The sequence below is a fragment of the Parasteatoda tepidariorum genome, chromosome 5 (assembly GCF_982258835.1).
Source record: "Parasteatoda tepidariorum strain Cologne lab strain chromosome 5, Ptep-v5.0, whole genome shotgun sequence".
NCBI lineage: Eukaryota > Metazoa > Arthropoda > Arachnida > Araneae > Theridiidae > Parasteatoda > Parasteatoda tepidariorum.
In genome coordinates this window covers 59,776,690-59,804,300 of record NC_141759.1, presented here as the reverse complement: position 1 = coordinate 59,804,300, position 27,611 = coordinate 59,776,690, and the positions used below count along the sequence as shown (strand labels likewise).

The 27,611-nt window shown below is 28.6% G+C and overlaps 2 protein-coding genes across 3 annotated transcripts in view; one reads left to right on the top strand and one right to left on the bottom strand.

Moving 5' to 3' along the window:
- The window catches only part of unc-13-4A (BAI1 associated protein 3), a 105,447-nt gene extending 102,598 nt beyond the window's left edge, over positions 1-2,849 (top strand). For both annotated transcript variants that reach the window (XM_087164041.1, XM_087164040.1), the window contains one exon: positions 2,663-2,849. In XM_087164041.1, the coding sequence (XP_087020167.1) occupies positions 2,663-2,711 (49 nt within the window). In that variant the 3' untranslated portion in view covers positions 2,712-2,849. The remainder of the gene's footprint in view (positions 1-2,662) is intronic.
- Positions 2,850-15,557: 12,708 nt separating this feature from the next.
- The window catches only part of LOC107437085 (aquaporin AQPAe.a), a 112,784-nt gene continuing 100,730 nt past the window's right edge, over positions 15,558-27,611 (bottom strand). The window contains exons 2-5 of the mRNA XM_087164039.1: positions 25,924-26,134; positions 24,431-24,511; positions 19,521-19,638; positions 15,558-16,368 (exon numbers count right to left, since the gene is read on the bottom strand). Of these exons, the coding sequence (XP_087020165.1) occupies positions 16,043-16,368; positions 19,521-19,638; positions 24,431-24,511; positions 25,924-26,134 (736 nt within the window). The 3' untranslated portion in view covers positions 15,558-16,042. The remainder of the gene's footprint in view (positions 16,369-19,520; positions 19,639-24,430; positions 24,512-25,923; positions 26,135-27,611) is intronic.

Sequence of the window (27,611 nt, the reverse complement as noted above, 5' to 3'; positions counted from 1 at the left end):
AAACTTAAAGTAAGTTTAAGTTTGTCAACCGAATAAAATGGAATCTTCTTTTTTTTTAATTATTTATTTTATTATTATTTTAAAACATGTTTTTCATCACCAGACATAAGAAAAAATGTGCTGTTTGCTACCCTAAATCGTAAGAAACTCATCTGAATTGGAAAACGATGGTAAATTAAACGTTTAGTAGAAAGAAATGTCTTGCCTGCTTTAACTCTATTAAGTACCTTTTCTTCGCATTTTATTTTATTGTAAAGCAGTAACGAAGAGCTAGTTTAAAGAAATAAAACACTAATTAGACTAAAAAGGAAATGAAAATCAAATTTTAATTTATAATACGTTTCAATTCCTAATAATATTTCCTAATTCCTATTTTATTTTAATTACGCTTATCAAATATACAGTATTAAAATAAAATAATAATTTGGATATTTTAGACGAATAATTCTAACAATTTTGCAGAAATTTTGAACTAATTTTAGTCATTTATTATGATTGTTAACTAATTACTAACTACTAGCATAACTATGTTTAAATTAAGTGTGTATACTACTCAAAATTAATAAGAAAATAAAATGTATCGAATATTATTGGTTATATTGTTATTGATTAAAAATTAATTGTTCAATTCAATTAAAAAATATTCGTCAAATCTTGTTTAACTGATATGTCTTTAAAAATGGTGGTTTATTAATTTTTTAAAAGCTTACATTTTTTTAAATAAATCTTAAACTATTTTAAGAAGAGAAATATTTATCAGCTTTTGAAAAATGTAAAGACCTTTTTCAAGATTTTATCAATTTTCTGCTCTTCAGTTTTTACAAAAGGTATCATCCCTTTAACTTATATATTATATTCAATCCAGGGACTAATAATATCTATGGTTCAATCTGATCACAGATATATATTAGTGTGAAAAATTATTTTACGACGAGCATCCCTTCCTAATGCATTACTTACTTTAAGCATGCCGTGCATGAGTATACCTTGGTTTATTCCAGCCCTTGATTTTTTATTTATTTAATTATTTGCTTTTATATAGTAGCAGTTTTATTTTATTTCGAAAAACATCTTCCTTTTGCAAAGCAATCAAAAATGCCTAAACGTGAGGTGAAAAAACAATATTACGTGACTGATATACTGAGGAACTATATTTTTTGTGTAATTTAAGTCATTTTATTTAATGATATTTATACTTCATAACAAAAACAACATTCCAACTTAGTGTATTAAGTTAACAGTCTTTCTATTAAATTAACAATCTAATAAATTCCCAAACATATACACATATTAGTTAACTTCCTTTTTAAAGAGCATATACATGAATAAACTAAACAGGGCATTTTGCTTAATATACAGGGTGTTTATAAAGTCCCGGACCCATTTTGATATTTAATAACTCATAAAATAATAAAGATAGATTAAAATTAATAACATAAATGGTTAGATAGACTCAAAAAGTTTCATGACCCTTCTCAATGAACGTTCACGTGTGCCCCCTTCGTCGCACGGAGAATATCAAGTTGATAGTCAATTTCACGCCAGGTAACGGTAAGCTAGTCGGCATCCACAGAGGCTATTGCGGTTGTAATTCTGCCTTTTAGGTTCGACACGATTCTCCTGTAGACATTGTCCTTTATAAATCCCCAAAGAAAAAAGTCTAGCGGCGTTATATCAGGTGATCTGGGTGGCCAAGGAATTGGACCACCTCGCCCAATTCATCTTCCTGGAAATGGCCGTGCGACGAAGGGGGCACACGTGGACGTTCATTGACAAGGGTCATGAAACTTTTTGAGTCTATCTAACCATTTATGTTATTAATTTTAATCTATCTTTATTATTTTATGAGTTATTAAACATCAGAATGGGTCAGGGACTTTATAAACACCCTGTATTACTCTTGCAAAATGAAAATGAAAATTTTTTTCTAATTATAAATAAAAAAAATTTTTGAATTACAAAAATAGTTAAATAGTTTAGCTGGCATTTATGCTTAATATGTATTCAAAATCAAAAAGTAGTATTTTTTTAAACCAAAATAAAATTTTCTATGATCCATATAGTAAAAACTCTGAAAATACGTATAAAAATACCCTGGTCAAAAATTAGGGGGAAAAGCAAATGAGCTTATGGCGAATCTTTATCGAATTCATTAGAAAACCTTTACAACCAGTAAAAATACATAATTAATTAAGGTTCATTAAAACCATCATAACCAGTTTGGTTATCAAATGGTTACTAACTTTATCTTTCAGTTTATCCAAACGTTTCTTTATTTTTAAACCCGTCATTACTATCAGTGATTGCGATTTATCAGGTTTTGATTTGCAATCCGCTGATGTATTTATCTAATTTTGTTTTGCATTTCGAGAAGAATTACAAAAAATAAATATTAAAAGCGGTGATTCAGGAACACCTTTGCTCATAAACAAAGTAATACTAGTCCTTATTGTTTTCTGCTTTGTTTCTTCTGAATGCTTTATTCTGCGAAATTTTTTATTTTAAGCATGATTTTGCTGTTCCGTTTCGTTTGCTGATGTTTTGTTTTGAATGTGTTTTTCTTTACATTTTTTTTCTATAATTTATTGTTCTTATATTTTACTATATCTTATTTTTCATTTGCTTATTTTATTTTATATATTTTATTTTTGCACATGTCTAGAAAAAGAGCTGAAACAGAAGAGGATGTAGCAGCTGTAGAAGAAGAATAGCAATAACTCGAAATATATTACGCCAAAAATTTTCCTTATAATTGTCAGTATAAAACTTATTGCTAATTTCGCTTACTAACACAATCGAACTAACACAATTTAGAAATTAATTCCCAATTATTCAGCTAACCGTGCTATTAGAGTATAAAATATTTACTGCTTAGTGCAATTGAATTAGCTTGATTATTCTCTAAACTTCTAACTTTCTTAACAAACAATATCCTTATTTCTATTAGGAAAGAAAGAAACTAAAAGAGTATACTACTAAATAATAATGTTCTTAAAAACACAAAAACTTTTCAAATTATTTTCAGCAATACATTATTATTTTATATAACTGCTAATACGTCTAGAAATTTAAATATATTATTTATTCCTGTTTTTTCAGAATGAATCGATATATTAATTAACTAATTGCACTAAAATATTAACTGCTCAACGCACTGAAACTAGATAAATTATTAAAAAAAACTTCGGCAATGCTTTGCTAATAATTTTTTTTTATTTAATTTAAAAGAGACAGAAACTAATTTTATCAATCACCCTTTAAGGCATGAAAACCGTACGAACTATTTTCGGCTACGCATTATCCATTTACATAATTAATAATAAATTTAAGCGTTGAAAGACCTTATTCTATTTTAAATATAAATTAATTCCAAATACTTTAGCTATTTCTGTTAATAAGGTATAAAATATTAACTGCTTAACGGTATAAATTAGCTGAATCATTCTCTAAATTATTTTTATACTTTTAAATTGCTTTACTAACATTTTTTATTTCTCTTAGAAGATAGAACAGCAACAACTTAGGTAAACTTTGCTAATAGAGATTAAGAAAACGATTGCAATTTGTATTGTCTTCCAGCACAACAGCTCATTCAAAATCATTAATTAATCAAAAGCCGCACCAATTATTTTTGACTATACTTAACTGAAATAAAAAATTAACAATAAATATAGAAATTAAAATACTTATTTTTTTTCTACAATATGGATCAAGAGGTTCTAGAATGCTATGTGACTTTTTAATTTCACCTTGACATTGCTAGAACTGGCTGGAGTTAGAGCTTGTGATAGAGATAATTTGTAACGTTCAATTATAAATGAATACCTCACTGCCAATGGCTTTTGCTTTTTATTATTTATTTAAAAACAAATTCTGCATTAGTGTATATTTATTACCAAAAGCTGAAAAACAAGGCCTATTGTCCTTAAATTGTTATGAGATTATTTAAATATAGAACTCTTTGTAAAAAAGGACACTTTTTGAATAGTCGGTAGTATTCCAATCTTACAAAAAGAGAACTATTTTTCGCCAATGTATAACTCAATAGATACAAAATTGTCATATCTAAAAAGAATTGAGTAGTTTAAGTTGCATTTGGAAGCATTTATTTATTTTTTAAGATAAATATACTAAGGGCAAAGAAGTTAAGTGCTACAGCAAGCTATAATTAAATAAATTAAGTACTTTGATTTACTTTGGATTAAATAAATTCACATTCTTCTAAAAATAATCTGCAGCGATTCTGCAGCAGTTAGTGCAGTGAACTACGCTAATTTAACTGCATAGATTTGAATAAAATGTTAATATTTTTTGAACCTAATGTAATGACATTGTTGAATATTTTAATATAATACTGTTTTATGATAATACTGTCTCATATAATGCAAATAAAAATTATATTTGCTAGTTTAGCGAATAAATTGAAAAATAATAGAACTTTTTACGACCTAATATATATTTACCAAAATCTTATTTACATTGTTTCTATAGGGAACAAAATATAAAGATTAGCTTATATATAAAAATAGTTATCACTACGTCACTAATTAAAAAGTATATAAATTCTGATAGTTTATAATGATGTAGTTTAAAAACTTGATATTGTTTCTATTAATCTATAGTTAAAATATTAAATATCTGTTCCAATTCTTGTAGCAAAAGATAACTTTCGGCTTCAAATGTGAATTAAAATGACGTTTAATGAATAAATACTTGTTTATCAGTTCAAGTATTTGACGTCGCCGTTACGAACTTTTCACTAAATAAACGTATTCTTTTATATAATAATTGGGCTGTGAGTTAAGATATTTCATTACCCTCATATTCCTTTATTTAAAAGTGTAGTGGCACTTTTATTAATTTAAGCATAATTAAACACAATTATCCGATCAACTAAATAATTCTTACATATTTATTGTATTAGAAGTAAAAATGTAAAATTTATTTACGACTTTACTTTTATTTAATCACTAATAAATCATTTTACCGTAATCTTCAGAACTTTTAATATGAGATTTATTTCAACAGTGTCAGAAAAATATTTCACTTAATTATCCGATCACCTAAATAATTCTTACATATTTATTGTATTTAACGTTAAAATGTAAAATTTAATTATAAGTCTAAGTAATTAAAGTATACTAACAAATTTATTAAATTTATAATTAAAATAATTTTTTTAATTTTTTAAAATTTCATTATATTTTACCAAAAATATCAAATTTATAGACCCAGCTCCTGAGTAATTCTCATATATATTTACTTTATTAAAGGTTAAGTAACATCTCTCTATATTTTTTATTAAAATACACGAAATGAAAATAACTGAAATAATCTGATAAAAAATAAAAAGAAATTTAAAAAAAATAATCTGAAGAAAAACTTGTGTATTAGTGTGTGTTGAACAATATTTAAAAAGCGAAATATGACGAAAAACATGAACTTGTCATTAGAACGTAAAGAATTTTTTCTTCTTCATTCCTGAAAAACAAGCTAATAAAACTTAACTAAATTTGATATTAAAAAAAGCATTTCATGCGTTTATTTTTAAATTTAAATCTCTGTTTTATACCTTCAAACAACACATTTAAGGACAAGCGCCTTGTATTTTATTTAACTACAATATAGTATAGTATTTTTCTTGATTGTAGTGTGTAGTAATAAATAAATTATGCTGCATTTTAATTTGCTATTAACATAATTTAAAAGCATTATTTTTCTGCTGTGCACTGATTCCTTCCATAAAAATGCTTAGCACAACCAGATAAAGATTATATATTAATGCATATATGAATAAATATCTATATAAATATATATATATATATATACATAGCTCTCTTATTAGAATGAAGAGCTAGCCCAACAATATTGTGGTTTCAATGTTCCATTTTTCATGTAATTATAAAATGTACTAAAGTTATCTATTTGGAATATGTATGTTATACATTCTGTTTTGTGAAATTTTGTAAAATATCCTTGTTACACATCTCAAAACTACTCTGCACAATTTTCATGAAAAATTATTTGATGGCCTCTTAATTATTGACTAAATCCTGTTCGTAATCTATAGGTGTATTCATAATTTATGTTATGGTAGAAAATATATTTTAGCCATGAAAAATTAAAATATTGACATAACTTTGAGCTTATATATAAATATGAAGATTTAAAAAAGAAAACTGATTAAAAAAATATTTTTAATGCAATATTTATACTTTGCCTGTTTTTTTAGATAAGTATCAGATTAAGTTATGATATTTCTGGAAAAAAAATTTGTTTTTGTTTTACCTGTTTGTTTTAAAAATTTTAAAACACGCACATCAACTTTTAAAAAGCAAATTTTTTTTATCGTGATGTAATCTTTTTGATACAAAGATTTGATTTGAAATTTTAATTAAAAATGTACGATATTTATGCATTTAAAATATGCTTTGCGTAATAATTTTCAATTCAGTAGGTTAATTAACGAAATGAAAACTATTCGGTTTTCTAATGTTTAATATTTCTCTTAACGCTAAATTCATTTTTTCTGAAATTGGTATTAATTTTTAGCCCTGACATACACTGTAAAAAACTGCGGTTAGAATTAGCATTCTTTGTTTTACAGAAAGAAACTTTTAAAAAATTAAATAACTGACCTGTAAGTTTCTATATTTCTGAAGAAATACATCATAATATTTTTAGAATGAACTGATATAATGATAACCTTTTAAAAATAGAAATTTAAATTTCTAACAAAATTGTTTTTCAAAACTAAAATGGTAGCTAAAAACTTATTTAAATGCAAATTTGTCATTTTTTAAATTTTTATACCTGGGAACTTGCCACACTTTTTCAATTAACATTTTATCTATCGCTGTAAGACATAAGACATTTAAACAGATCTAATTAACAGTTTTTGAAAATGTTTTTTTTTTGTAAAGTACATTGACTCACTTCCAGTTAATCACAAAATATTAATTTTATACAAATGATATTACTAATGTAACAAAGCATGATTGAGTAACAAATTTTTAAATTGCTAACTATTTAATAAATTAACAACTTGTCATTTTGTCACCATTTAGCTTTTTTGTCCATATTCTTGTCTTGTCGTGCACCTAAAAATGAAAAACAAAATAGTCAAAACAAAATTCCTTTTTATTTATTTTCTCTATTTAGTTATTAATTTGTAACTGCAACCATGTATTGCATTATCAATGATATGTAGTTGAAGCAAAACTCTTCCTTACTATGACATTCAATTCATAAGATGAAAAATATCCTAGAAAAAGTTGCTAATTTTAATATATATTTTTCGACACCAGTAACATCCCTGAGCTGGATCAATGCATCCTATTACTGAAAGCCTCCATACGGTTTTTTATAGGTAGTCCGATCAGACTAGTAGTCAGATCAGAAAATAGATATTTACTTTCCGAACGAGTCATTTAATACAAAATCTAGTTAAAGTAAGAAAATGGTAGCAAATATATGACTAAAAATTTGTTTTATTTATGAATATTATTGGTTTGCCTTATTCACTTGTCAACCACTACAGATTCAATTTTAAAATATGTAAGATAAATTTCTCTCAGTTACTTTTATAAAAGGTTTTGGGTTCATGCACACAACTGGTTCACTTTTTAAATAGTCTGCTCGGACTACTCATAAAAGACCGTGTGGAGGCTTTTTGATGTAAGAGGTGATGGCTGGATCAACGCATCCTATAACTGAAAGCCACCATACGGTTTTTAAAATGTAGTCAAATCAGATCACTATGAGAGTAAACTTGTTCACAAAAGAACCATTTTATAAAAAAATCATGGGAAAATAAGAAAGTGGTAGCAAATATATATCTAAAAATTTGTTTAATTTATGAATAATATTAGTTTGTCATATTTACTTGTCAACCACTACAGATTTAATATTTTCAAATATATACGATAAATTTCTCTCAATTACTTTTAAAATAAAACTTTGGCTCATGAGCACAACTGGTTCACTTTTTAAATAGTCTGAACAGACTACTGATATAATACCGTGTGGAGGCTATGAGGTACCAACAACCGTGAGGAAATTGAATTATAATTGCGGACTAAAATATTTTATATGATCATATTTTTATAAATATATTTTATTTATTTATATATAGTATATGTTAAAAAAAATTTCAATGAACTTAATTATGAACATAAAGCCTACAGTTAAACAAAAATAAAATTTATTGTTAAATTCGTAATTATGCAGTGTGATAGTAAGAACTAGACATTGCATTGATTTGTATTCACCAGCTGTTGAAGATGTGGTTGTAATTAAGAGGTCATCATATTACTAAAAGCATTATGTGTGTCTGGACTAACCTAACTAGACAGAACCAAGATGAACATATCATCAGGTGTCTGAACCACCCTTCCTCAACACAGCTTCAAACATCCTTCAAAGTGAGATGCACACATAAATTGTACATAAGCTTTACGCACGCTGCCATGCCACTTTACCAAAATTTTTAAAAACATACTTAAATTTTGGATGTATTTTATATACATTTTGAACAAATTATACTGACAATCAAAAATTGTCGTTTAAATTAGTGATTGAAACGCTTTTACACATTCTACAAGTTGTATTTTTGGCTGATGAAGTCGAACTTCGTATTAAATTCTAGTTTTCCAAGAAAGTTGTGTTTTATCTTAAAATTGTGTATAGTTTCTGTTTGAAAACAAAATACTCCATTTTTCGTTTGCAAAATGTATGCTGCACAAATTTCTCAGAAAAATCAATTTAACCATCCGCTATAACATCAGTTCTTTGAACCATAATATTGAGGAAATTTACTGAAGTATAAATTATGTGTTTGAATTAAATGTTTCCTTGAAGTTGAACTTCAGTATCGTGCTTTTAAAATTAAGAATGCAGGAGTTCTGGTACTCAAATCACATTCCAAATTTTCTTAAACTTTTTAAATATATGCAATCTTTTGAAGGCCGATTTTTCGAAGAATCCAGTTTATTGTTTTCACGCCAAGTCATGATTCTTTATTTAATTATAACTCTTTTTATAACTTTATTTTAAATATTTCTGTCAAGAAAAAAAACTACTACCAAACCTCCTACGAATATTAATATTTCATTCATGTTTTTTCTGAATCGTAAGAAACGTACAGTGTCGTGTACAATCGTACCAATCATATTCTCAAATTTTCAATTATTCAGAATATGAATTTTCATTTTAATGAAAAAGTTGCGATAAAAATACAGTCAGAACAGCGTTAGAAAATAGTTTGCATTACAATTAAAAGTTTGTATTCCTAAAAATGCAATTTAAAAAAATTGTGTGTTCATTAAAGGCAGAATATCTATACTTTTCTCTCTGGGATTAAAAACTGATTGAACTTTTTAAGAATGACAATTATTATAACAGATTTAACGATTTAGAGCTCGCTCCAACGCATTTCGTGTCACCACCCTATAGTTATATAGCAGAAAAACATAACATTTCACATAGATACGCATTGCTCTTCACTCCGAATATGAGTATAGGGATTCTATCATTGCTTTCCATCTCACTCTATTTGTAGGCAAATATTTTGCCTCTCTCCATGTCTTTCTTATTGTTTACAATCATCTTACTCTAAGTGTTTTTAGGCCTTCCTCTTTTTCTATTGCCCTGAGGGTTCCCATCATAAACTTTGTTTGCATTAAATTTTTCAAGATATTAGGATTCGGCACACCTGTAAAGTTGCGTAAAAAGTGCACAATTTCATGATTCGACTTCCAACAATATTTGTAATAGCGTATGCCTATTTTCGATTCAAAATAAATTTGAAAAACTTAAAAACCAGCAACCTTTTTAAGGAATATGATTTTTTCCTCTGCATTCTCAGACTATATTTATATAAATATGAATTTTAAATAGATTAGTATAAATCAAGTAATGCAATGCATTGTTTGTTATAAGCTGTTTCTTTAACAACCTGTATCAAGCATGCATGTATTTAATAAGATAATATAATTTCATATAATATTGTAAATTTTTTTAAGAAAGGTAAATGAGAAAAATAAAATTCATAGGAAATCATTAAGGATTACCATTCTTTAACAACTATATGTTTATTTTGATTAGATACTTTTTTCTCATCAAGTCAAAAGCAAAATTTTCAATATCTGCTTCCCCTTTTTTTTACAATTTGCAGTTTTAAAAATTAAACTACCAAAATCTTCCTAAATCCTCAATAATTATTTTTTGATAATCCACTTTATTTCATTTGTCAATCACTCTGTTTCAAAACGAAACAAGTTTTTATTTTTACTTTCTTGGAAAACAAGTATTGCACTTCAAAGTTTGGGAATACCGTTTCGGACCAATCTTGCTGGGCTTTGTGATCAAAATATGAAATTAAAATAAAATTGTTTAATTCGTACCATATCCAAAGTTTTCTATGTCAAAAATCATATTTATTCGAAAAAAAATATTCATTTTTATGGTGTGCTTTACATGTTGTAGATGTTGGTCTTAAACTTTACATTCCCATGCACGTTTCTCTAACAGTCTTCAAAATAAAAATAATAATAATAATAATGTATTTATAATGATCATGTCTATCTTTTGTGAACTCACAAAATACTTATTTCCATATAAAGGTATATATGTATATACACATGCGATCTGATGAGATTATTGTGAAATAAAATATTTGTAAATATTGTAAATTTGTTGTGTTTGATTTAAATTTATGTGTGCAGCAAATTCTTTTACCACACATATATTTTTAAAAATTATTTCATAAACATACTTAAGATGCTTATTTTTAAAATTTATTTCGTTATGGAGTTTTTAGTGTTATCAAAATTCACAAGAAAAACAAGCTCTAATTTTAATGACTAAATAATGATTTTTATGAGTAATAATGTAGTTTGATAATTATTTTATTATCTAATTTTGAGATTAAATTAATTTTAGTAACCAAGTTTAGTAAATAATTTTTATCAACTTTGAAAAGAATCAATTTACAAATAATGTTTACAAACAAACAACCTCAATTTTATGTAAAACTTCATATATATATATATATATATATATATATATATATATATATATATATATATATATATATATATATATATATATATATATATATATATATATATATATATATATATATATATATATATATATATATATATATATATATATATATATATATATATATATATATATATATATTTATATATGTGTGTGTGTGTGTGTGTGTGTGTGTGTATTACATTTGTTAATGAATGAACTTATAAAAAAGCCAAGTAAGTTAATTAAAAAAAACTAATGCGTATAAATTTAGTGTAAAATACAGAACAAATTGATTTTTAATACTAGTTTTAGAATGTGTAAGTCAATAAGTTAGTATACAAGCAAATGTAGAAGTTCAATCAATTTATTTTTCATTACAAAAATTACCAGCATAAAATAATAGCTGATAAATAAAGCACTCACCATAAGTTTTATTGACGATATTTGATTATAAAGTTCGAAAATTAACATAATTTCTATTAATAAATGAAATTATTTCGATAGATTTAGAGTAAGATTATTCGGATTAGATTTTATGAGAGGATGATTAAATAAATTAAAATTAATTGTTTTTAAAGTCAGATTGCAATACTTAAAATACAAAAAAAATTAATATATATTAAATAGGATAATAAATGATGCTTTATAGATTTTAATGAAATATATTTCATAGTTAATTGATTTCTAGTAAATTTCGCTATGATGCAATAAAAACAATTTTTTTTCAATGTTTATCCAAATGCACAAAGTGCTCACTTTTTGTAAAAAAATATTAAAACTTGTTTATTATAAAGCTTATTTTGAGAGAACACTTTCAATAAGATTTAAGATGATAAGATATTCGAGAAAACACTTTCAATAATGTATATTTTACTTTATGAAGTGACTTTTAAATAATATTTACGTATTTTTATTTAAAGAAAAATAAAGTACAACATTAAAATTCTGGACTTAATATGCAAGAAGAAAACTTTTAATCAATCATTAGAACGTCTTTTTTAAGCCAAATAAAATTACTACATTGCAAATACACTGTAAAAAATTCCGCGCCACATTTCGGTAAAAAGTATCAGCACTCATCGTAAATTCCAATTTTTCCGGAACATGTTGCAAAACGAAAAAACTAATATGCTGTAATTTTTACAGTATTAATTAGCGTGAATCACTCTACTTAAAAATTAAAAAAATACTTCAAAAATCACGGTAGAAACTTTTCACGGTAAAAAGGGATTTTACGAATGATGCATCGAAAGTGCCGGTACTTTATATCGTCATTTGATAAGGAATTTTTTACAATGTAGATAATTTCATATGCACCTGAAATAGTGTTTTTAACTACGGAATTGAACCAAGGACTTCCAAAGTTACGATGCTTATTATCAAAAAATTAATTGCAAAATATTTTTATAACAATAACAAAAAATCTATATTAATATAACAAGTAATATACATTAGAAGAAAGCATGCGTTTTAAATATCCATAAATCCTCTAGAAAATATTTAAAATCTAACAAGGTAGGTGGCTGTTAAAGTGTGCAGTGAGAGAAGTAATATTTTTCATAAAGTGTGAATGTAACCTTCATGAATCTTTTAATTTAATTCTGCTGAAAAAAATTAAATAGCTTGTTCAAATTGATTTCAGCATATAATTCGAATATTATTCAGCGCAAAATTTATTAGCAGGTGAAATGCATGCAAAGAGAGCATTTATATCGAGTTATCTGTAAAAAATTTCAGAAAATCGAATAATAAACGAGAAAACTGAAGACGAAGTTCGAGAAAAACAAACACTGACAAAAAAACTAAAAAATTTTGCAATTTTTTTTAAACAAGATATTTTTGAATCAATATGAAAAGTAATTTATACAAAAGGATTTTTGGATCAGTAATAATTAAGTTGTAATCACATTATTATATTTAAAAAACTTTTCAAACAGTAATAAATTAACTCTAACAAAAATGTGGAATTAGCGAATTTATTAAAAGAAATAACAATATTAGTCTCTCGTTCTATTTTCAACTTAATATGAGATTAAAGTTATATAAACATGCACCCGTCAACTATGATGACTTTTTACTGCAAATTTATACTTTAAAAAACAAAAGAGATTCAAGTATAAAACATTTTAATATACTTTGGCATGTAATAACTCTATTTATTTTTTCAACATTCTTCTTAAAATAAATAACATGTTTTTTATAACTTATTTTTAAAATTTCCGATTTAGAACAAAATAATTGTTGAAAGAGAAAAGCTATGGTTACATAGTATGAAAAAGCATACATTGTATGGTTTTCATAAATAAGAAGATATTATTTTACCGAAACGTTTTCCTAGAATTCAAACAAATCCTACGAAAATTATAAGTGCATTGTGAGCAGAAAAAATACCTCGATAGCGATAGAACTTATAGCCTCAATAAAATTCACTAAAGTCAAAATTGTATAACAGAAACCGTTGGAGAAAAATAATGAAATAGGTTTTAAACTTAAGAAAAATTAACCACTGGATTTCGATCAGCAACCGATAGTAAATTTATGCCCGTAACGCTGTCGTGAACATAAATATACAAGTCTGCTTGCAAATATTTCCCTGTAAAATATTTGGCCAGTTACCGTAAATTATTGTTATTGTAAAAATTGTCTTCAATTTGAACCATGACGTTCTTTGAGACGTAAACGACTTGTTTGTCGAGTTAAGGTAAACCGTGAAAGGAGACAACATAGTATAGTGCTGCCATCTGTCGACGAATGAGAAGGGTGCTTTTATAGGAAGGTTAGGAGATGTGCGAGAAAGATGCTCTTTTACCCGAGCTGGATTCGAACCCGGGACTCATGTCCACAGTGATGCTGTAACCTCCACGAAAAAGAGTGCAACACCTCCAAATCGAGTAAGGAAGGTTTATATATTTACCGTATAAATAAACAATTAACTCTATTCATTCTGAAGCTTTTTATATTTATGGCTACTGCTTTTTTCTTCTAAGAAGGGAGCTGGCAGTTTAAATTATCGCCCAACTCTGCAAGTTTTACGGAAATTCCTGAGAGTGCAAAAGTAGTATCTACAAAAGTCAGCAAAGAGAAGTGCAGCTTAATGTAAGAACAATGTATGTCAATGTAAGAACAATGTATGTCAAGAAAGATAATGGATTGGGCAAAAAGTACTTCCTGACATTTATCAGAGCGAAAGTTTTCGGAATCAAATTTAAAAATAATGAACTTAAAATCGTTCTCATCGAATCACTATTATGTCATAAAACTAAAATTTAAAAAAAATGCAAAATTAAATAAAAAATTTAATAATTGGCTTCCAATAATTTAAATTGCATGTTATTGCATTTAATAATAATACATTTAAAGATGTTTTTATATTGAGTTACAAGGAAGAGTTAGTAGCAATTTGTTTCAAAAAATTTGATTCAATTGACCATTTTGAGTGATATAAATAAAGTTCGTTAGATAAAAAACTGATAGTGTTTTGAATTGAGAAACAGTTTATTAAAATAACACCCTCAATAATGGCATTAAATAAATTTATAATGAATTATATTTATTACAAATTATATTCATTATATATTGATTACAAATTTCTGTGGAAATTATTAATAATATCATTCATTCAATCTCTGAAATTAATATTAATCGTTAAAAATAATCATTAATTTTAGTTAACCATTTAGTATGAAATTAATAATTGAGAGAGAAAAATATATTTTAGAAAATAAATTTGGAAATTTTCAATAAATTTCTCAGCAGTAATTTTTTCAATATCAACAGAATAAAGGAAAAGTCACGTATTTCTAAGTGTGTATTTCTTAAGTGTGACAGCAATCTTTAAAAATGCCTATGGAACAATTCAATTTCGATATTAGGAAAAGTAAAGTGGGTGAAGGATTTTAGTGACATTTAAATGAATTTCAGCAAATTAACTCAAAATTTTATACGTTGGCAGTATAAAATAAAGATTATAAATCGCGTTTATTTCTTATCTGCATTCCTCAAGTTGGCGTAATCCTTGCATTCATAATCTTGGCGTTTTAATCTGCTGCCGAAAAACAAACCTTCTCAGGTTTGTAGTAGACTCGTTGATGCCAAATGCAATTTGGAATCTACCCGAAAACACCCAAAGATTCTCACTAAATGCCTTCATACATTGAGATCAACGAAATTAAAAGACTTGGCCAAATAAATTAATGCCGTTTTATTAAATAAGAAAAAAAAACAATTTAAAATATATGAAATAATTTTAAATTTTTCAAAAATGTCACAGAACCTTCTTTCACTAAGCTTTTCACTTTATATTATTAGATGACACATAACTCGGCGCCAACGTCGATAGAATGATAATTAATTTAATTGAAATAATAATCAATTGAAATATTCAATAAAAATTCAATAGAAATAACATGTATCTAAATAAGTTTTTAAGGAGCAGCTCGTAAAATACAACAAAAGCGATCATAAAATAAATCTGAAAATAATAATAACAATAATATGCAAATCATAACAAATGCTATTGAGAAAATTTTTTATGGAAACATCTATTTTTGAATTACTAGTAAAAGCATACAATATAGAACCACATAAAATTATTTTTAAATATAAAATTGAAACTTCATTCGTTTAACCAGGACTTCAGATTTTTTTTTTAAAAAAAATGAAAAATATTCTAAAAAAATTTCTAATGACTTAAGCCCGTGGAATGTATATACATAGACTTGGAATAAAACATCTTTCTAGAATGCGAATGAATAAATATAGATATTTTAAAGAATCACGATATTCATAATGCATCATCACCATCTGACATTCCATAGTCTTTTTATGAATTAGTTTATGCGATTTTCAACAATCAACACTCAATCTATGGCAATATTTCAAATCCGCTTCCATATAAGGTCATCTCACATTCATAACCACAAAACAATTTCTTTTAATATTGAAAATTCTTTATAAGTAAATTCTTCACATTTATTCATTAAACTGAGATTTCGAATCAAAATTTGAATTGAGAAGAGTTGCCGTATTCATTCCATGACCTATAAGTACCGGCACCCCTAGGCAGCGAATTGTAGTACCCAGAATTGTGAAGCTGTTGATGAGAAGTACTTGGACTAGGCACATATTTCGATGTTGCTGTTGATGTGTAAGCATTCCGAGTATGTGGTCTAAGCGTTGTGGTTGCCTCGTGTGGTGTTAAAGGCCTGTAGTACGGACCCTTTGCAGAAGGCGGATGCTGTAAAGGTATCGGAGGTATCTGTGTTCGTGTAGACAAAGCTGTAGAAGATTTGCTGTCGCTGTCATCTTTAGCTTCGGAAATATCTGAAACATAAATATATTACTATAAATTATTATATTCTGAAAAGTTGACCGGCCTGTGTTGGGGCCAGGGAATTGTCCTTGCATCAGAAAGGTCCTGGGTTCGAATCCCGGGCAAGGCATGGATGTTTCTTTCTCTCTCTGTATGTTCTATGTCCTTTCTCCTTCGTGTGTGAATGAATCCCGCCCTATAAACGGGTTGTTGTCGTGTGAATGGCGTGGCAGAAGTCAAATTCCTGGCCATAGATGGCGCCACTGAAAAACAGGAACAATCGCACCCCCACTGCCTAAACAGGCATACGACAAAAAAAATATTTGGAAAAAAATTTAAAGCTTGTCATAATTTTAAAGCATGATTTTAAGATAATTAGTTCAAACTTAATAAAATCTCCACCACCCAATAAGAATCCTTTGTTAATTATTTTGAAAACATACTATATTTCCTCCGTTTTACTTTTTCAGGTCAACAACGCCTGTTAAAACCCCATTTTTTTGTATGAATATACAGAAGTCTGCTTGGAAGCTGAGGAAAAACTCCATTATTTTGCGAAAATCATTTTTTGGTTAATTGTTGCTTTAAACGATATCCTCAAAAAGTTTACCAGACGAGAAATATTTAAGGAATTATAAAATTTTGCTCAGCTTTTCACTATTTACTGCCTGAGTACAGGGAACTTCAAAAGCGTTTTACTGGGACCTGAACTTTTCTAGTCGACCAGACAACCTAATTCAAATAAATAGCCACCGACTGAATTTATGACTTAAAATTTAAATTGTCCATTTAAATTTACTCCCTTTGCAGAAATACTTAGATTTTTTTGATTGTTTCTTAAGAAGAAAAAAAACAACAGATTTTCAAAAATTGGTACATTAAATTTCTCTGCATTCTTCTGAAACTATTCTCGCATATAATTATAATAATTTTTTTGTCGTAGTTTAAAAGTTGAGAATGTTATTAATTCGCTCATACACTCTTTGGGGAGATTTCACTCAGAGGTCTTTGTTTTGTGTAACATCGAAAAAATGAATTTTTAGAGTTGACTAGTCGTATAGTAAAAAATAGACTCTTTCCTGAGTTATGATTTATTCCATTGTATTGTTTAAAAAAAATCCAAACTATACTTATTTTTTTCCATCGCTAGATAGACTTTACTCTTTAAGCTCCTTATTGTCTGTTTCATTTTTTGCGTATTTCACTCAATCTCCAGAAAACAGTTGTTTTCTGGAGATAGAGTGAATTGTTGTTTGAAGTTTACTTTTCAAATTTTTATTTACTTATATATAGCGATATTATTACATTGTGGTACGTACGTAAAATAAAGCATAAAATTCTTTTTGAAAATGTAATCTGGATTTAACTGGACTTCAAATAGTGTATGCAACGAAATTTATCTGTTATAGAAATTCGTCTTATAACCAAAGATTTGTGTGGTGTTGGAATTCGCATTTCAGTTTTTTTTGTTGTTGTTCTTTTTCAGTTTATTGAAAGATTTTGAAACAGAATTCTGAATTGTTTTATCTGCCTTAAAAAACAATACGATGGCGAAATTTACTTGTTTGCTAGAAGTTTCAGATGAATGAAAGCTCATTATTTGTTGTAAAAAAATGTGCGCAGGGTGATTGTAATCTTGAAGAAGGGGGGGGGAACAACTTAAGGAATAAGAATTGCAAAACAACCCATATCCGTAAATTCCACTATACGCCGCTAGGGGTGTCTCCTCCTTATGAACTGGCTGTTCGAGGTCATTTGTAACTTTACTTTTATTTGTCCAAACTCCCTTAATACTGTTGTAATTATGTGTCTCATATTGTTTAAAATACCATTCAAAGAGACCTAAAAGTAACTTTTATCGCAATTTAATGATTCGGGGACAATTATGACGAGATGGTAACGTTAATCACTAAATCATTAAAATACTTAATTTCTGAGCACATTTGATTGCTGTTTTTGACAACAATTACGTTAAGGCCGTGGTGGCTCAGGGGATAGAGTGCCCACCTTCCATTAGGGTGATCCGGATTCGAATCCCAGTAGCTAAGTCCGTTTTACCGTAGAAGTTTGAAGGATGCACTTGTCTACTCAATTGAAAATAATATTCTATTGAAATAAAACAAAACCATGTGACCTTAACACGTCACAGCATAAACTGAAATGCATTATCGCCTTCTTCCCCTACCACTCCTTACGTATCAGAGAAGAGTAGAAGCTTAGTATTAACTCTAAGTGAATTTCAAAAATTAATTGTTAGGAATATTATATTAAACTGCATATGAAACTGTTGCTTTTAAAGACTATAAAACAATCCGTTTAAAAATCTCATGCAGCAGAATACAAAATTGCTCCTCAGTGTAATTTAAAGCCTCATATAAAACGAGAAATAGTCATTTTGCAATGAGCTGTGCAAATAGTAGATAAAATAAACCAAAAATCTGTAATTTTTTAGTTTGTAGTGATACACCCTAGTATAACTTGAAAACTTCAAATTTAATGTTGTTGTTGTAGTCAGCCATTAAGGCAGAAGGGTTGCGATTGTTCCTGTTTTCCTGTGGCGCCATCTATGGCCAAGAATTCAACTTCTGCCACACCCATACATCGCACCAGTTTATAGGGCGGACCCATTCATACATCCATTCATTCGTCCTCAGACCGTAATTTTGACCTAAGCCAGAGAACGATCAATCTCCAATTCAGTACCGCCAGAGGTATTGATTTGTTATGAGAACGTAGAGGACTTTGTGACCCGACATATTTAACGTGGACCAGTCACCATTTACTGCGCGGGGAGTCTTCGACCAGCTGAACTCGAACTCCCATTCTCACAAACGTGAGTCCAGCGCCCTGCCAACCAGGCTATCCCGGCAAAATTTAATGTTTAAGTTTTATGAATATAAAAATCAGATTAACTTGCAATCCTTATATTTAGATCATGGTAACAAAAATAAAATATCTCTGGTACACTAGTAACGTATTTTGATTAAATACTTATTAATTACAAGAATAGTATGGCATTAAATAAATTAATCTCATTTAATGTAATAGTTCACGTGAAAAAATATTATTCAATGTATTTAAAATGTAACTAAAATATTTCTACAACAATTGTAAATGTTTTGATTAAATTATTATTATTAATAATAATAAAGTGTGACAATACCTCTTTCAGAATCAACTCTTTCTTTATAAATTGGCATTATCTTCTTAGGAGACTCGAATATGTATTCGTATATTAAGCCAGCCAATAGTCCTCCTATACCTGGCCCTAGCCAATATACCTAAAAATATTAAACATATTGTACTAAAAGTAGATTTATCAATATTTTTTTTTGCTCCTGGGATAAGCATGCATTTTTTGTGACTATATAGTTCAATTAGACCTTTGAATTGTACAACTAACCATAAATGTCACCTATTGATGGTGTTGCACCTTTTCCAACTGATCAAGATGGATTAAGAAGAGAATTCAAAATAATTAAAGCAATTAAAAACAATACTTCCAGTGGAAAAACGCCCTAAGCAGCTGAGAATCCAAAAGAAATTTAAACAAAAAAATGAAAAAAAGAATAAATACGACAACCGAAACTGACGTCTTCAGGGGGTACCAGCTCCGGAAGCAGCTGGCCATAAGCCCTGAAGGCTGGTACCGCCTGAAACCTGGTAAGAAGGTTTTGCTTTTATGGCTTCTGGAGCTGATACCCCCTGAAGACGTCAGCTTCGGTTGTCATATTTATTCTTTTTTTTTTCATTGTTTCTTTTGATCAAGATGAATTTAGTTTATTATGGTTTGCATCAGGAGGAGTCAAATCATTAAGTATTAGAAAAATTAAACAACATATACAGGGTTATTCATAATTCCCTCCGCCTGTAAACGCCATTTTTCTTTACTACAACTGGCTTCCGTGGTACATGTTACTGCCATCTACCGGCAACAGCTTAAATTAAAACTTGAATACTTTCGGAATGATTTCATATGTTCTTTTTTTGCCATATTCGTCTTCGTTCTATAAGGCTTTGAAACCCCGGATGGAATCATGAATAGCTCTTATATGGGAACTGGTAAAAAGAGAAAAGAAGTATTTAATTAATAATAATTAACATCATACTTATTTTCAATTATTTATTTAAGTTTTTAAAAGAGTAATTACAGTAGCTGAAAAATGTGAAAAATGTTCGAAATTAAACTATGTGCAAACTATGAGCGGAAATACAATATGCAAGCTAAAAAAATTTTATTATATTTATAAAAAAAGCTGCAAATAAAAAAATTAATACATCGACTTCAAAGGCTATGAGGAAAAGCACAAACGGTACACCAATACACTCACGCCTAACATCAAATTCCTTTGTACCTGGGGCAAATGTCACAACCCTGTTGCATGAAGGTGACTAGAGAAAATCAAAGACTGTTATGCAAAGAGAAATCAATAGAAGTTGATGGAACCAAGTAGTTATCGTCATACCGCCACCATTATCTTGTATGGAACTAGAAACATTCAATATTTTCTTAAAAGCTATCCAATGATACCAAACTCGATCTGTCACACCCAACCCCTGCAATAGGGCAGGAGCAACTTTGAAATCTTAAATATGAACCCCTATTTTTTTTGCAGATTCGGATTTCCTGGAAAAAATAACCCTTTTTGTGATCACAGAAGGTGCAGTAGGGTGAAATAGGGACGGTGTGTTAAAATAGAGTACAAAAATTTTAGAACGGCGGTATCTGGAGACCCATCAAAAATAGAAGGAAAAAAAATAGAAATTTAAAAAAATTTAGGTATTTTTTGCGAAAAAAATTACATTTCGTTTTAAGAAATTGAAAACATGCTCTATTGTTATATTCTTAATCTGATGGATCTCAAGATGCGTTGCTTGAGCACAATTTAATTTTTCTTGGTTACAGCGCTGTCTGGGAAGTAAAATGTATAAACTTATAACTCAAATTGAGTTACTTTTTTGCAGGAAAATCCGAATCTGCAATAAAAAATAGAAGTTAATATTTAAGATTTCAAAGTTGCCCTGTATCCCACCCTCATGGTGGGGGGGGGGAGTTCGAGTTTGGTATCATTGGATAGCTTTTAAAAAATATTGATTTTGTCTGGACACCGAACCATTGAAGAAACTAGTTTGCTACATGGTTAGCAAAATCTGCTTGCTGTGTCGTGATTCCCAGTGTCATCGAAAATATGAAATATGATTCAACCTGTTTTAATATTGATTAACAAAGTTAGATTTTTCGCGGAACTTTTTGATTATGTCAGGGAGTCAAGTGGTCTCTCAAAATTGTTATTGTGGGGCAAGACCTTCAGTCATGCTTTTCATGTTTTTAAAATGTTAAAATTAAACATTTTTGATCACCACAATAATTCTATAAATCAAACACATATAAAAAATTATGCTATGATTTGTGGAGTGAACAGTTTAAGCCTTATATTATTAGCTTCTCGTTACAGGTCAACACAGATCAGATGAATCCAACTTTTTGGTTATGTAAGGGAGTCAAGTGGCCTCCCAAAAATGTTATTGTGGTGTAAAAATTTCTGTCATGTTTTTAAAATGAAATAGTGGAGCGTCCAGTTTATTCTTTATGTTATTGGCTTCTCATTACAGATCAAATGAATCGTTTTGCGACGTTAATTTGTAAAAATTCTCGATGAATACTGATTTTTCATTTGACATCTTAACGCTGTTGATAAGTGAACTATATTTCGATCAGAATTTTTCAAGATAGTATGCGGTTTACTGATCGGGACAAAGCACAGATTTACGCCGAGTAAGCGACCGGTGATGAATTGAAGTAGTAGCGGAACTTGAACGTTTCACCGACTTGAAGACTAGTAGTAGCACTTGAGTTTATAGTCAACCTGTTTGTAATGAAATGCGAATCTTTTATCCTCTGAATGGTTTGCTAGTAATAGTTCATCTGCGAAATTAAGATTCACCAACTGCCAAAAAGTGTTTTACTACTCCCAGTTATGTTCATTACTCTTTTTCAAGCTATGTTTATATGACTTTAATACAATTGTTTATTGGCTCAACTATGATTTTTTAGAACTTTATTGTGCTTAATTTTCAAAAATTAAGGTATGTTAAATCATCGAAACAAAAACAATGTGGGCTTCTCATGAATGCCCAGCATGTCAACTGACATAACCAACTGTGGCGTATTCAGTTAGGCTGTTTCTGAACTTCCACAGAGGGGGTAAGCTCTTTTCTTTACATATAGTATATATTTCCATTACTTTATTGTATTACCTCAATGTAAAATTTCATGATGAATGGGTAAAGGCCGATTTCGGCCTTATGCATCCAGTTAAAAAAATATTTCTCAGGGGGGGGGAGAATTTATAGCATTTAATTGGTTGTGCAGAAACAGTTAAAACTACTGATAAAGTTAAATTTTCTATGAAGCAGTTAAAATTCCATTGATGATAAGTTAACTATTACTATAATAATTTTAAAAGAACTCTGGGCTCCAAGTTATGTTCTAATTTTTGATTAGCTATTTTTAAAATATCGAATTTCGATTGAAAGTTTTAGTCATGCAATTGAAGTCATGAATGGTCGAAGAATTTGAACTTTACTGTAGTTTTTGTAATTGAATATGTGATTAAAATTAGCTGTACAGCAGTTGATTGCTTTGTCAAAGAAGTCTGCGTTTAGTTTGTATATAAGTTGTGATAAGGTCAAAATATCCAGGTCTTTATGGATGTTTGTATTTCGGATTAACCATCTGGCATTAATTTTTTTTTTTTTTTTTTAGGATTTTGTTTTGACAAGCATTATTTTTTTATTAGATGTGATTGAATAGTGCACAAGGTTGGTGAAGCATATGAAAGGATTGGTCGGATCATTGAGGTGCACAAAAGTTTTTTTCAGTTTTAATGACGTGTTTTGGCCGTAGAGTAGCGGCTGTATTAGTACTATAGCTACTTGTGATTTATCAATTATGCTTTTAATACGGTCGTTCCAGGCCAGTCTATTGTTAATTTGAGTCCAAAATTATTTGCTCTTTTTTACTATTTGTGTCTGGATATTGAACATTTTAGGTTGGCATTGAGGAAATATTTTAATTTTTCGTTTCTGTATTTGAGATTGTATTGATATCAGTATGGAGATTGCATTCTGCACTAAGATATTTTTCTGTATTGAGAATTTGAGATTTCTGAACATTGACAGCAGTTTTCAATTTTACGCACCAGTCTTCTAGTTCATAAATCTGTTCTTGTAGTTTCTGTATGGCTAAGTTTGGATTTCTTGATTTTATTAAGATTCCAGTATCGTCTGCATAGAAGATTGTGACGCTGTTGTAATCTGATTTATTTATCGGAAAATCATAAGTATATATAATGTAAAGTATCGGACCAAGAATGCTGCCCTGAGGTACTTCGACTGTGATGATTTGCTTGAAATGTTCCGTTCGAGAGGTAGCAAGATTAAAGTTGGAAGATATCTGGAGGAAAATTTAGCTGCATGAGTTCGTAAATTGCATCGGTTTGCCAGACTTTATCGAAAGTTTTAGCTATGTCAATCATTAGGAATACGGATTTTTCTTGATTGATAAATCCTCTGCCTATAAAATCTATTATTCTAAGTGACTGTTTGGTGGTATCAAGTTTTCCGCGGAATCCAAACTGCTCGTCGGGAAGGGCTAAAAGAAATGGCTTTATTCTATCGTGTATTATTTCTTCAAAACTTTTATCGAGACTATTAAGCAGGCTGATTGTTCTTCTAGTGATTTGTACAAAATTGAACAAGTTCACTAATTCCAGTCGTCAGAAATGCTACATTATTGATCATTCTTATAATAGTTTAACATAATTTATTTTAAGGTACTTTGATTTCAGTTCAAATTATATATGTATATATATATATATATATATATATATATATATATATATATATATATATATATATATATATATATATATATATATATATATATATATATATATATATTATATAAGCTTTTTTTCAACTTTTCAATTCCCATTTAGAATCTAAATGGTAATTGAAAATTGAAAAAAAGCGTATATGATAGATCATTGTAGATTCTTTAATTATACGTACCCAGTGGTTTGTCCATGTATTCATTACAAATGCTGGTCCCAAAGAACGTGCAGGATTCATAGAAGCACCAGTAGCTGGTAACTAAAAGTAAAATTTGAAAGAAATTTTATCATAATGAACTAGCCAAAGAAGATCTATCAACCTGAATAACTTTTGTTCTAACAACCCCATTTTCACATACAAAAATTCAATTTTAATTGACTAAGTTAATATCAAATATCCTAATTACCTGGTGCTAACTATTAATTAAATTATGAAATCAGGCACAAAAATGCACCGATTTTTTGAAAATATATACATATATTTTTTTGTAGGATTTCAATTTTAACCCTTGACTTATGATAATAGGTTACTGTAATCGAGAAAAAAATCGTCTATCTAAATAATTTATACAAGATAGTGAGTAAAGGTTTGGGTTCCTTAATGCTAATTTGACTTTTATTAATTAATTTTTTTTTACATAAAACGTTAATATTTTATCAGAAAAACTGTGAAATACCGATAAAGCCCCTGTACTTTTTGTCTGAAATTTGCAAAATATCTGATGGAGTGAATAAACAATAGCAAAAAAGGTGAGGAAAAAAATTCGACTATAATTGACAAGACCTATGTGTAACTGAATTTAATTGTATAAATTATACTTTCTGGGGGGAAACAACGCTAATTTATTCTTTTTATTATCCTAGTCATGTTTGTTTTCATTTCTTTGTTTTTTAACGTATTGAAAGGAAAGTTTGGATATCGTTTATTTTCATTTCTTTGTTTTTTAACATATTGAAAAGAAAAATTTGGTTATCGCTTGTTTTTATTTCTTTGTTTTTTAACATATTGAAAAGGTTTGGTTATCGTTTACTTTCATTTCTTTGTTTTTTTAACATACTGAGAGAAGGTTTGATTATCGCCTGCATTTTTCCTAAATACCTTTTTTTATTAAAGTTTACATAACCTAATAATTCGTTTTAATAATCCAAAGACTCCAACTACTAAGGATTCGCCGTTTTTGCAGAAAATATTTTTCCCAGCAGTCACAAAAGTAATGTGTTTATGTTTTAATAAATTAGAATTGAAAAAAAAAAACTTTGCCCACTACTAAATACAAATAATTTAAACTGAATCATCTGCCATAAGATTAAATAGATGAAGGTTTAAATTAAGTTCTAATAATTTTTTTAAAAAAAATCTGATTGCTTCAACTCGCAACAGCCTCAAATAGTTGGAGTCTCTTAAAATAGCACTTAAATATCTCTGATTCATACCTGCAATAAAAGCGTTAATAAAGATAGAATGTCGTTAGTTTAATTTTCTCTGACAGATTAAAAACCAGTGCACTTTTCTATTTTTATTTTCTAAAAAAATGTACGCACATGTGGAAGTTTCATTCGATCATGCCTCTTATAGTCTGCCATGCCCTGTAGCGCATGTAATAATTTAGAAATTTTAAAGCCCTGGAAGCAGTACGTGTTTTAAATTGCAGTAAATACTACAATACTTACCGCAATTAGTGTGCACACTAAATAAGCGAATCCTACTGCCAAGGCATCACTTCCAAGAGTTTTTCGATTAGGATCAGCCGTAGAACACATTGTGAAAGCTACTATAAATGTTAAGACTAATTCCAATCCCATGCCCTGCCATGATGTTAAGGATTCGCTTATTACTGTACAGCCTAGATTTTCTCTGTGTCCCATACCAGGCACTGTTACCCTGAAGAAAAAAAGATTGTTACTTGCAGAAAAAATACACTTAATAATGATTTTATTAACTGCCAACTTTTAACTTTAGTAGTGCTTCGTTGAAATAAAGTAAATGTTTTATTCTCCTAGTTGCTATTTTGGTAGAATAAAGTTTTGTTTCTTTTGATTCAAACGTAAATATTTATATAATATTTTTTGTTGATTACGAATATTTTATCTTATTTTATTACTTCTATATTTGTTTTCATACTTAATGGGCTGTGGTATCGATTTTTAAATTTTTTAATGAGACCTTCCCTTTTAAAAGAAAATAATGTCCCTGCTTTATTTTTTTAACTCGTTTTTGCCAAATACAAACAAGCAAAATTTTTGATATTTTAAATAAATTCTTACAAAATTTCCCAGTTTTTATCTTTCAAATTCTTAATTGTAGATCCTTAAAGATGCAATTAAATTAGATGGTGTATCATTGGCGTGCTCTGGTGTAGCAGTCGCGTCTTTCATAATGCTGGTTGTAAGTTTGATCCTGGAAGCCAACAAAGCAACTGACGCGTATAAGCTGCTAATATACAAATATATTTATATCAGAATCCTTTTAGAAATTTAGAAAGAAGGCATCAGCTCAGGCGCTGTCCACGTTAACTGATCGGGGTCAAAATTATCTTCCATTCTTACCATGGCTAGAAGATAGAGTCCTGGAAAAAGTAGCTACGTTGATAGATGTTGTGTTATCATAGGAGATGAAAAACATTTCAAATTAAGTTAACATTTCAAATTAAGCAAAGGAGTAGTCAACAAAGTTTCAAAATGTATATAATTTTTTTTATATATAATGGCGGGCACTTGGGGTTTGTCCCATTTTCCACAGAAATTCCAGAACTGCTACTCTCTTCTCGTTACCCAGTGGGCACCTGTGGCGAAGTCACGGTGGTGGAGCAGCGTCGCCCACGTCACACAACCACAAACCCGTTTATATGGCTGGTCACATTCACAGAAAGAGGAAAGGACATAGAACACAGAGAGAGAAAGAAACATCCATGCCCTGAGCAGGATTCGAACCCGCCGCCAATGGCTCCGCAGTCAGACATGCTAACCACTCGGCCAACTGGTCGGCTATAAATTTATTTAAAATCACAAAAAACGAAAGATTTATTGACCACTACTTTATAATATTTCTTTTCTATTCATTCCAAGATTAAAACATACTTTTTTGCTGGCTGCTGCGTTGTAACGACAAGTTTTTAAATAAGATGCATTTTGCACTAATGTTAACACTAAATAAGATACTTTTTTATTAGTTTCGATTCTATGTAAAAATATAAATCATATATTTTTTTTAATATATAAATTGATATAAATAAAAGTAAAAATTCCAAAATTAAAATATAAATTATAATTTCAAATAAATCAGCGAATTTTACAGCATTGTGCGATGTTATTAATTCAATGTGAACTACATTTTAAGTTGTAGCTCTAACTACAACTTA